The following is an 11,916-nucleotide window of genomic DNA, read 5'->3' as shown; positions in this document are numbered from 1 at the left end:
GAAGTTATTGCAAATGTTGTATTGTTTAATTTTCACAATATTAATCAGGTGATTTTTTAAATGAGAAACTGAACTCCATAGAGTTTAGTTTACTTGATAAGAGCTACTATGTAGAAACATAAGAATTATAATAAAATTCTGTGATCACACACACACACACACTCTTCTATGGCAGGAAGAGCTAGAGTAGTCTTGACGCAGCACAAAGGAATTGAGGATCTGAAAAATGTGACTTCAGTGAAAAGAACCATAGTATTCCTGAAGGAACAAATCTGTTTAATGAGACACTGATATAGGTTCTTTGTTTAGTAATTAAAAGATAAAATATTTATTATTGAGACAGTTATATGCTTTACACTGAGTTGCATTTATTTTTTCACAATGATCTTGTGTATGGTACAATTTTATAACAAGATTATTTTAAGAAAATAAACATATCGCTTAAATATGCTATTTAAGTTTACACTTCTAAAATGTAGAGACAGGGCTTGAACTTAGACACTCTGAACACAAAACTTTCATTCTTAGTACATATGATTTATGATATTTTTTCCTCAATTTCTTAATGAATATTGGCATCATGGATAAACTCAAACACAGCTCAGCACTCACTCTTTAGTGAAGGACTCCTATACTAGGTCTAATATACAAATGTTTTTGAAAAGCTTTCTTTCATTTTCTCAGTCAGTGGCAGAGTAAATGAGATTGTAAAATTTGGCAAAGGTGTTACATCAATACTGCTCTTTCTTTATGGGGCATCCATCATTTTACCATGGAGTACGGAAAAATAATTAAGATTTTCTAACACATACATGATATTGGGGAAAATATGACACAAGGGAAATTGTTCACCCTTCTAATGAATGAAGGATGTTCAAATGGAAAAAAAAGAGAGGCAGCAAGGAAAAAGGGTAAGAATGTTGCAGATAAGCACAAGTGTGTCAGATGTACTTACAGTAAGAGGCATTATAGAGGAGTGAGTGTGAATGTAAGAAGACTCAGCAGCTTGGTGAGCACAGAGTCATGGGGGCATCACAGTTCATAGGATTGAAATATGGAACTATGTTCTGAGGAAAGGAACATGAAGAGAATTTATAAATGGGAAACCCATGGTTGGTGACATTGAGAAATAAGACAGTGCGAGCCTCATAGTCTAGGAAAATCCCAATACGATGGGGAGAAACACTCAGGGAGAGGGTTAAAATCTCAGGACCTGAGAAGGAAGACTCAAAGGCTTTATATACAGAATCATGTTTTAACCCTATGACCCAATAGCCATTTTTCGGTTGATATCTTGAATAAACATTTTGACAATTTCTACAATTTCTATTTTTAGGTTGATATACTGAAAAAGTAAATGAATAATCTTCATTTCCAAAATTTCCAAATATTGGTGGTTCTATTATGATATTTTCATCACATACCCCCAAGATCCAGGCACGTTTCTTTGACACGTCTACCTCCCAGTAATGTCTCCCTGATGTGATAACTGGGGAGCCCAGGACACCAAAATCTTCACAATTATCATTCAAATACGCATTAGAGCATTGGTCACTGGATGCATATCTCACTTGTCTCTGATCCGGAGAAATGACAACATTTTCACTCTTGGGAGAATTCAGGGTCAGCTGAACTGTTGAAAAATATAGGCTTGGGTTAGGGTAATGATGTAGTTTTCTTGTGACATTTTGAAAGGGATCTTTAGAATGACTTGACTGGAAAAGTAATATGTTTGCATGTGTTGGGAGGGAAAACATGGGTCTTAAAACATGAGACCTATTAGAAAATGAAAAATTCTAAAAGATGATGAGAATAGGGTGGCTTGATTATACTGTGATGTCTCCTTACCCCAGTAGCGTTGCACATCTGTCAGCTCTGAAATGAGAAAAAAAATCCACAATATTAAATATAAGCAATAGAGTCAGCCCTGAAACCTATTTTCTTCCAGATGAGGGGAATGGCCATGGTGAGGTAGTGAACTGGGGAAAGACAGGATGAACCAAGCCCCCGGTCACCCCCCATAAATATGACCACATCATTAGCACATAGTGTCTGGGCTTTGCTGTCTCCATCCACACATAGAAATTGGAGCCCCCTACCCATTTTCCCTCCGTCAAAGAGGCCCTCCTACACCCACTTGGGTAGCATTCCTCACCATTAAACACACGCAGTATCTCTCTCAGATCAGGAGCTCGAAACACTCTCCTCTGTTCCTTGGGGAAAGATTTTGGCTTCTTCAGAGCCAAGGTTTTACTCCTAGGGAAGACAAATTTGATGCTCACAAATGTGATTGATTTTTTTCCCTCTAAACCACTGGCTTGCTATATGTTCACCCTGTTTATGGGCTTGAATTATCTTTCCTGGAGACCTTGGGAAAGAAGAGAGTGGATGCCTGATCTTGGAGCAAGAAAGAACGTGTTCATGTCTACCTTCCCAGGTACCCTCTGTGTGACCTGGATGGTCTTAAAATGTCAGAAGGGGAGTTTCTTCCTTCTATAATGAAATCATTAACCCACCAAATTCCACCTCCTAGGGATCATATGAAATTATATGAAGCAATGGATTTAACAAAACAAAACTTTGGTATCTAAAAAAAATAATTTGTGGAACATTTCCTGCACAGATATGTATTTCCAGGAAGGAGTCAGAAAGTGAGGTTGCAGAATCTGGCTCCTGGGTATTTGAGACATAGCAGGTATGAGAACACTCTCTAGAGTCCCAAGATCTTCAAAGAGTGCTGTCCAATAGAGAGGCTCTCGGAATACCCTGAGATTTCATAATCACTAGGAATAATTACAAACCCTTGGAAAAGAAGACATTATGAATAATAAAGTAGTCTGACTTTCATGTGTTTGCAAAGATCTTGGTGCTGCCATGTAGGTGTGCAAATTGAGACACAATGATGCTAACCTTTCTGTTCTGGTTTCTAAAGGATGTGACCAAGATTGGTCAATAGTTTGGTCCAGGGCCAAAATATCCCTTGAGATTCAAATCTGTTTTTGGAAACCTAAGCCGAAAAACATACAAGGACTTTTATCTCTTCTGGGAGCAGAAATTAAAATATAAAGGAGTTGTCTCTAATTCTAAGTGTTTGGCAGGAAAAGAAGACTCAACCTTCACATGACAAGTCAAGCACCTACTAAATATGGGAACCTGAGTTGCACATTGACACACAGTGTGAATTAATTTTATGAAGTCGTGGGGATCTGATACTGTAATGCCTTATTCTTAATACTGGTACTGACCCAAACTCTGCAACTTCCCACAATCAATATTCTTTAATATAGAATCCAGTCCATTATCAATGTTTATAAAACAATCTAGCCCTGATGTATGAATAGAAATTTAAAATAAGACTATCCTCCATTTTTCTGCCTTGAGCATTGTTTTATCCTAATTGGCTATCAGACAACTGTGAGGGGTTTATTTTATTTTCACAGCATAAATGGACTATCTCTGGTTTCCCACACATACCTTTTTATGATAACATTCGCATCCTAGTGAGAAAAGAGAAAACATGCGTCAAACAGTAATAAGTCTCCCCACTTCCCAAGCTTATTCACATCCCCATCAGCCATCGATTGTGGGAATAAAAATGGTCTCAATGTGAGAGCCAAAAAGTAGAGACAAGAGTGAAGCCAGTCATTCCAGAAGACACACTCAATGTTGTCAGATTTCCCAAAGGTAAAAGGCTTTGACCCTTGTAGAAGCATGAAGGAGACTTCTAGTGTCTGGAGATGAGACATATTTAAGGGAAAAACCAAAAGCTTGTAAGTTTGGTGTCCCATGAGATGATGTGAATAATTCACAGTTCTTCCATTTATTCAACAATAGTGCACAGTCATGTATTATTATTTGCCAAGCATTAAACCAGGCTTTGGAGAATCAAAGAAATTTCATAATCCTAATATTCCTCAAGCTATTTATACTGCACTTGTTGAGAGTACAAGCAAACAAATATATTACTGTAGGTGATTCTTTGGTCTCTCTCATCTCATTTTATACACTATAAGTGATCTCATACTCTCTTAAATCCAGCATACACACAAGTACAGTTGATTTCTAATGCCTTAGTTTTACTCAGCTTTGTCTCTTAAATGCTTGTTAATATATTCGGTTAAACATAAGCCACAGGAATCAGTAATTTAGGATGTCTAATATGTAACTTACTATTCATCAACCAGATTGTCTCCTCTCTTGTACCCCATTTTTATCATGTTACCAATATGCATTCAGTCACTGTCCAAAAACTAGAGCATTTATCTGTACTGTAGCCTATACTGAGTCTGCTTAGTCCATGGCTTAACAAGTTTTAGCCATGTAATCTTCTTAATCATCACGTAGATTATTAGTTTATTGGTTAGAATAGGTATATACCATTTTATCTGATCTGTTTTTCATGAAGCTTTATTTCTTCCATGTCAACAAAAACAAGAGCAACCAGTGGTTTTTGATAAAAATTCTCTGTGTTAAAGCTCTTTGTGTGTATCACAAAAATTAAGTAAAATTAGAATAAGTAGAGAGAAAATAAATGATGATGGGGGGTCAATTGCAAATTTAGTCAAAGTCTAATTCTTAAGCCCAAACCTTGTCATCAGAAGCTGGCTTGTGTCTTTTGCCAATTCTATTCATTCCACCTCTACTGACTTTATTCTCAGTTTAAAGAGAAGATGAATCTCCTGATATAAACCCCAGAAGAGAACTTTCCCTCCAGTGCAAGCAAAAGTTCAGAAGCCTGCAGTGATTAGTGTACATAGAATCAGGTGTCCATAGTAAAATCATCATTGTGTTGTTGCTGGAAAGAAATAAAGCAATGTTACAGGAAGGTTCTGTATTTGCTGATAATAAGTTAGTTTTAGTGTGAAGTAGATCACTGTAATCACTAGAGCAACCACAGGGGGGGAAAATTTTTTTTAATACAGTTAGATAATAGGAAAGCTTAAAATTTTACAACAGGAATATTTGTTTAACACAAAAGCAGCTAGTTAAGAAGAAAGAGAAGAAAGAAAACTACGGTAGCCAAATAGAAAGCAAATAGTGAAGTTTAAATACAGCTATATCAGTATTTGTATTAAAGCTATCACCTTAATACCCAAATTTAACAGTTAGAGATTGTTGGATGGGATAACAAGGAAGAATTACTGATTGTCATTTATAAGAGATGTATTTTAGACTTAAAGATACAAATTGAAATCATTAAGAGCTTGCATCATCTATAGTTTTCCTCTTTTTACTTTTGCCTAAAGATACAAACAGGCAAAAGTAAAAAGAGGAAAACTATAGATAATGCAAGCTCTAATGATTTCAAAATTTTATATTACTATTAGAAAAAAATTGACTCTAAAACAATAAAAATTATGAACGAATGAGAGGATAATTTTATAATGATAAGAGGTTTAGTATATCAAAAATATAAACCAATTATACATGTGCATACACCTAACAATAGAGCTTTAAAATTCACCTAGCAAAATTAAAAGGAAAAATGCAGGATTTAACAATAGCAGTTGCAGATTTCAACTCACTCTCAATAATGAGAGAATAGTTTGTATGGAAACCACCCAGTTATAGAAGACATGGACAATACAATCTACCAACATGACCTGACATCTGTAGACCATTTCACCCAATGAATGGAGAATATACAATCTTTTCATATGTAAATTTTTCTGGACATACAATATCTGAGGCCATAAAGAATCATCAGTGAATTTAAAAGTTTAAAGGAATAAAATATATATTCTCTGATTACAATTGAATTAAATTTGAAATCTACAGCAGAAGTAAAATTCAAAAATCACCAAGGATTAGTAATTAACAGCACATCTTCAAATATCTACTTTTTAACAATAAGAAATTGCATAGGAAATAGGAAAATGTTTATCTGAATAAAAACAAACACTAAATCAAAATGAATGGAAAAAAACTAAGACACTGCTGCTTATATTATTAAGATGCTCTCAAATCAGTGATCTACTAAGAAAGGTTATTAAAAAACAGTGCACACATTACACATGCACACATGCACACACAAAAGAGTACAAACACACAAAGAAACTAATAAATGTGAGAGCAGAAATAAATGCATAAGAAAATTTACAAAATAAACAAAATCAATGAAACAATGCTTTTGAAAAAAAATTAATATAATTGACAAAAATAACTAAAAGGAGTAGGGAAAAAAATGAAAGAGCAAAATCTGGAATACAAAAAGGGACTTCTCTCTGAGTACTATAGAAATTAAAGGACAATAAGCAATTGTTATAACTAACTTTATGTTTAGAAACCAGACAACTTAGGATAGACAAATTCCTACAAAAATATACAATAAAGGACTAACAGATTGCAAAAATCTAAATAATCTTAGTACAAGTAAAAAAGAAAGCAAAAAAAAAATGTATATTTTAAACTTTTCCAATAAGAAAAACCCAGAGTGAAATGGCGATGCTGGTAAATTATATGGAGTATTTAAAGATAAATAACAGTTCTTCATAAACTGTCTTCAAAAACAGAAAAAAGTTAGACAATCTCAACACATTGAGGAAAAAAAACTTCTTGGAATCTGAAGTGAATTTGTCTGTGATAATCTGAATCATGAAAAGGTACTTGATAAATGTTTAGCACTGGCCCACAGAAAACAGGGGCTTATGGAAAATCACTGAACACAATAAATCTTCTCTAGACGGTGAAATGTTTGCAATGAGCTTGATAACAATAAAAATAGAACTTTCCCTTGTTATTATTACATTGAATAATTCAGTTATTCTTAGAACCTCTGAAATAGATGCAGAGAAGGTATATTGCAGGGTCAAAGCAACCTCCGCGAGGGCATCAGAAGGATCACAGGAACATATTTCTCTCATGCCTCAGATGCTGGGGTTCCTTTCCAAGTCTTACCTGCAGCAGCTCCATTGTTGATCCCTGCAAATGGCGCTCCACATCTGAGATGAGATTGCTCACCAACAGCTTCTTTTGGACCAGACCATTCTCAGATTCTGCCAGCTCTTTGAGAATAACTCCCAACTCATCCTTCAGCTTTCTCAGTTCCTTCATCTCCTCACTGTCCAGGATTTGTCTTAGTTGTGTAAACTTTCCCTGGACATTTTGTATCTCATTTTCTATTTGAATCTTCAGGAATAGGAAAAAGACAGAGAGAAGTACTGGGACCATTAGCCTGGGACTGGGAGCCAGACAAATAACTATTCTGCTTGGGAAGTTCCCACCAGGAGTGAAAGTCTCTCAGTCATGTCTGACTCTTCACAACATCATGGGCTACACAGTCCATGGAATTCTCTATGCCAGAATACTCGAGTGGGTAGCCTTTCCTTTCTCCAGGAATCTTCCCAACCTAGGGATTGAACCCAGGTCTCCCACATTGCAGGTGGATTCTTTACCAGCTGAGTATAAGGGAAACCCAAGAATACTGGAGTGGGTAGCCTATCCCTTCTCCAGGGGACCTTCCCAACCCAGGAATTGAACTGGAGTCTCCTGCATTGCAGGTGGATTCTTCACCAATTGAATTATCATGGAGGCCCATAAGAGAGTGAAATAGAAAGAGGAAAGCAATACTGGGGGTAGCTGACTTTGTATATATATTTTTTCTCTAAACCATATTTCAAAATAATGGTCCCAAGTCTGCACTGTTGAGGACAACTCAGAGCCAAAAGGGATCTCTGGGTGTGGGCAGCCTTCACACATCTGTCCAGGATGCTCATGCCTCCCTCCAATACTCCTGACCTCCTCCCACCACCCTCTCCCAAAAAGTTGAACACTGAGGACAGAACCATGAGCCATTGTCAGATATCTCCCTGAGAAGACTAATAAACTTGATAAGAATGGAATAAAAAATTCCCTGGCCATCCTCATCAGAGAGGCCCTCTCTATAAAACTCCCCCTCCAGTATTTATGTTTATTTGTGATATGGTCACTTTTTAATATCACACTGATTATGGGACGGCTGAAGAAAAGGATGAGCCAAATGACTTAACTGTCATGGTACAAAGAAAAAGGCAGCTGCTTGTGACCAACCCAAGGTCCTGCATAGATACCTGTCTAACTTTCTCAGGAAGTGTCTCCTCATACCTTCCAAGTAGACATCTCTTCTCTGACTTTAATTTCCAAATCCTCAGCTTTCTGTTTTTTCCCCTTCAGCCTCTGCAGACATGATTGGAGCTTTTTCTGTGAGAAAAGAATCACACCAGTGTCAAGATATGGGCTTTCTCAGCATCACTATAGTGGATAAATAAGGCTGATTTTCAAAGAGAAGAGACTTCACAAAAAATGTGAAAGTGACTAGAATCTGTGACTTGGAAGAAGACCTTGATGTTGAATGTGTTCTTTGAGACTCAAGATATAGGAGTCACTGCTCCCTCACCAAGAGAAGACTGGTTCTCTTTGTTCTGGAAGAAACTCGATTCTGTAAGAAAGAAAAACTTACAGCTCAACCCACCCAGTGTCCTAGTTACCTATCATGTTCAAAAGGGTAATGAGAGTTTCTCATGGCCCCCGATGTGCATGCACTAGCACAAGGTACATGAATGTCTACTTCTGCCTAAGAGCCCATTTGTTTGCTTATACTTGGGTGGAATGCACAGAAATTTTCTTCACATGTCAGAAGGTAGGCATACGAAGAAAAGAGATCACAGGCCTCAAGTCCCTGGTAGCCAGGTAATTAAAGTCCAATGCAAAGTAGAGATTTCCCTCAAGTACCATTTCCTGCTCTGTTTTTTTCTCCATTCTGGTCTCTTACCTGGTACTCTGGCACAATCTCCTCCATGAGGAATGTGTTGTGACCTCGGTGCTCCTGAGATCGCTCACAAAGCCAACAAATGACCTTCCCATCCTGCTTACAGAAGAGCTGGAGTTTCTCTCCATGGTGAGCACAGAGATTTCTCTCTTGCTCCACCTCTGGGCTCACCTTAACCTCTCGGAGCCTCTGCACTACATTGGCCAGATGCCTGTTAGGCCGCAGGTTCCCAGGCTCAAAACTAACTCTGCACACAGGGCAGCTTCTCTTCCCCTCTTGGCCAATTATGGATTCCTTGTTGTTTGCAGTGATACAGGCTTGACAGAAGGTGTGGCCACAGTCAAGGCTCAGGGGTTCTGTCAGAAGCTCCAGGCAAATGGGGCAGGTCACCTCCTCCTGTATGTTCATCAGGATTCCTGAAGCCATGGCAGCTGCTCACCTGCTCCTTATTGTCTTGACTTCTGCCAGTTCTCTCGCTCACAGATCCCTGAATGATTGGAAAGGTTAAAAGTGAAGAGTAAGAAAAGTAGAAGTAAAATGACACTAGTTATCTAGAAATCAAGGATGACCCAAGAACAAAATATTGAAGGGTAAAAAATAAAAGGTGGAGACATAAAAAAAGAGCTTCTTGACCTGGTAAAATTATTTTTTATAATAATTCTAAACATTTTATTTCCAGTTCACGTCACACGACAAATTTCATCTATCCTTATTTATGCATCGATTGTTATTTTTCTTTACCAAAACAAAAACTAGTGAGCTTTTCTTACTAAGATCTGTGCGTGACCCACCATCTACCCTGCTTTTCCTCCTCCATGCTAAAAGCACATCCTCAATGTAAAAAGCCCTAAACTACTTAAGTATTTGGGCTTTTATACCTGCTCTTCTCTCCTCATGGTGTATCAGTATTACTCACTCTTTTTTTTTTTTTTTTGATTGAAGTATAGTTGACTTAGAATGTTGTGTTAGTATTAAGTGTACAATAAAGTGATTATATATATATATATATGCTAAGTCGCTTCAGTCGTGTCCAACTCTGTGTGACCCTATAGACAACAGCCCACCAGGCTCCCCCGTCCTTGGGATTCTTCAGGCAAGAACACTGGAGTGGATTGCCATTTCCTTCTCCAATGCATGAAAGTGAAAAGTGAAAGTGAAGTTGCTCAGTCATGTCTGACTCTTCGCAACCCCATGGACTTCAGCCTACCAGGCTCCTCCATCCATGGGATTTGCCAGTCAAGAGTACTGGAGTGGGGTGCCATCGTCTTTTCCAATATGTGTGTTGGTGTGTGTGTGTGTATATATATATATATATTCTGTGCCGTGCTGTGCTTAGTTCCTCAGTTGTGTCCGACTCTACGACCACATGGACTGTAGCCTGCTAGGCTCCTCTCTCCATGGAGATTCTCCAAGCAAGAATACTGGAATGGGTTGCCATGACCTCCTCCAGGAAATCTTCCCAACCCAGGAATTGAACCCAGGTCTTCTGCATTTCAGGTAGATTCTTTACCACCTGAACTACAGGGGAAGCCTATATATATATATATATATATAGGGTTCTGGGTTCATTCCCTGGGTTGGGAACATCCTCTGGAGGAGGGCATGGCAACCCATGCCATTATTCTTGTCTGGAGAATCCCACAGACAGAGAAAGTTCGAGGGCTATAATCCATAGGGTGTCAAAGAGTCGGACACAACTGAAATGACTAAGCATGCACACACGTGCACGTGTGTGTGTGTCTGTGTGTAGGGCTTTCCAGGTGGCACAGTGGTAAAGAATCTGCCTGCCAAAGCAGGAGATATGGGTTTGATCGCTGGGTCAGGAACATTTCTGGGGTAGGAAGTGACAGCCCACTCCAGCATTCTTGCCTAGAGAATCCCATGGTCAGAGGAGCTTGACAGGATAGTCCATGGAATCTGAAAGATTTGGACACAACTGAGACTGGGCAGGCATGCATATGTATATGTGTGTGTGTGTGTATACATACATATCAGATCAGATCAGATCAGTCGCTCAGTCGTGTCCGACTCTTTGCGACCCCATGAATCGCAGCACGCCAGGCCTCCCTGTCCATCACCAACTCCCAGAGTTCACTCAGACTCACGTCCATCGAGTCAGTGATGCCATCCAGCCATCTCATCCTCTGTTGTCCCCTTCTCCTCTTGCCCCTAATCCCGCCCAGCATCAGAGTCTTTTCCAATGAGTCAACTCTTCGCATGAGGTGCCCAAAGTACTGGAGTTTCAGCTTTAGCATCATTTCTTCCAAAGAAATCCCAGGGTTGATCTCCTTCAGAATGGACTGGTTGGATTTCCTTGCAGTCCAAGTGACGCTCAAGAGTCTTCTCCAACACCACAGTTCAAAAGCATCAACTCTTCAGCGCTCAGCCTTCTTCACAGTCCAACTCTCACATCCATACATGACCACAGGAAAAACCATAGCCTTGACTAGACGAACCTTTGTTGGCAAAGGAATGTCTCTGCTTTTGAATATGCTATCTAGGTTGGTCATAACTTTCCTTCCAAGGAGTAAGCGTCTTTTAATTTCATGGCTGCAGTCACCATCTGCAGTGATTTTGGAGCCCAGAAAAATAAAGTCTGACACTGTTTCCACTGTTTCCCCATCTATTTCCCATGAAGTGATGGTACCGGATGCCATGATCTTCGTTTTCTGAATGTTGAGCTTTAAGCCAACTTTTTCACTCTCCACTTTCACCTTCATCAAGAGGCTTTTGAGTTCCTCTTCACTTTCTGCCATAAGTGTGGTGTCATCTGCATATCTGAGGTTATTGATATTTCTCCCGGCAATCTTGATTCCAGCTTGTGTTTCTTCCAGTCCAGCATTTCTCATGATGTACTCTGCATATAAGTTAAATAAGCAAGGTGACAATATACAGCCTTGACGAACTCCTTTTCCTATTTGGAACCAGTCTGTTGTTCCATGTCCAGTTCTAACTGTTGCTTCCTGACCTGCATACAAATTTCTCAAGAGGCAGATCAGGTGGTCTGGTATTCCCATCTCTTTCAGAATTTTCCACAGTTTATTGTGTTCCACACAGTCAAAGGCTTTGGCATAGTCAATAAAGCAGAAATAGATGCTTTTCTGGAACTCTCTTGCTTTTTCCATGATCCAGCGCATGTTGGCAATTTGATTTCTGGTTCCTCTGCCTTT

General features: G+C 38.8%; 1 protein-coding gene across 2 annotated transcripts in view; it reads right to left on the bottom strand.

The window, feature by feature from the left end:
• Nucleotides 1-348: 348 nt before the first annotated feature.
• LOC105003330 (tripartite motif-containing protein 5-like) overlaps nt 349-11,916 on the bottom strand; it is an 18,684-nt gene continuing 7,116 nt past the window's right edge. The window contains exons 2-8 of one of the 2 annotated variants that reach the window (XM_010860442.1): nt 8,750-9,233; nt 8,083-8,178; nt 6,898-7,128; nt 3,475-3,497; nt 2,156-2,256; nt 1,849-1,875; nt 349-1,633 (exon numbers count right to left, since the gene is read on the bottom strand). In XM_010860442.1, the coding sequence (XP_010858744.1) occupies nt 999-1,633; nt 1,849-1,875; nt 2,156-2,256; nt 3,475-3,497; nt 6,898-7,128; nt 8,083-8,178; nt 8,750-9,172 (1,536 nt within the window). In that variant the 5' untranslated portion in view covers nt 9,173-9,233 and the 3' untranslated portion in view covers nt 349-998. Of the gene's footprint in view, nt 1,634-1,848; nt 1,876-2,155; nt 2,257-3,474; nt 3,498-6,897; nt 7,129-8,082; nt 8,179-8,749; nt 9,234-11,916 lie in introns of those variants that run through there. The other variant, XM_010860452.1, reaches the window with a different exon arrangement.

This window comes from Bison bison, unplaced genomic scaffold (assembly GCF_000754665.1).
Source record: "Bison bison bison isolate TAMUID 2011002044 unplaced genomic scaffold, Bison_UMD1.0 scf7180017857213, whole genome shotgun sequence".
In the NCBI taxonomy this organism is placed as follows: Eukaryota; Metazoa; Chordata; class Mammalia; order Artiodactyla; family Bovidae; genus Bison; species Bison bison.
This window is presented reverse-complemented; position numbering and strand designations above follow the sequence as displayed.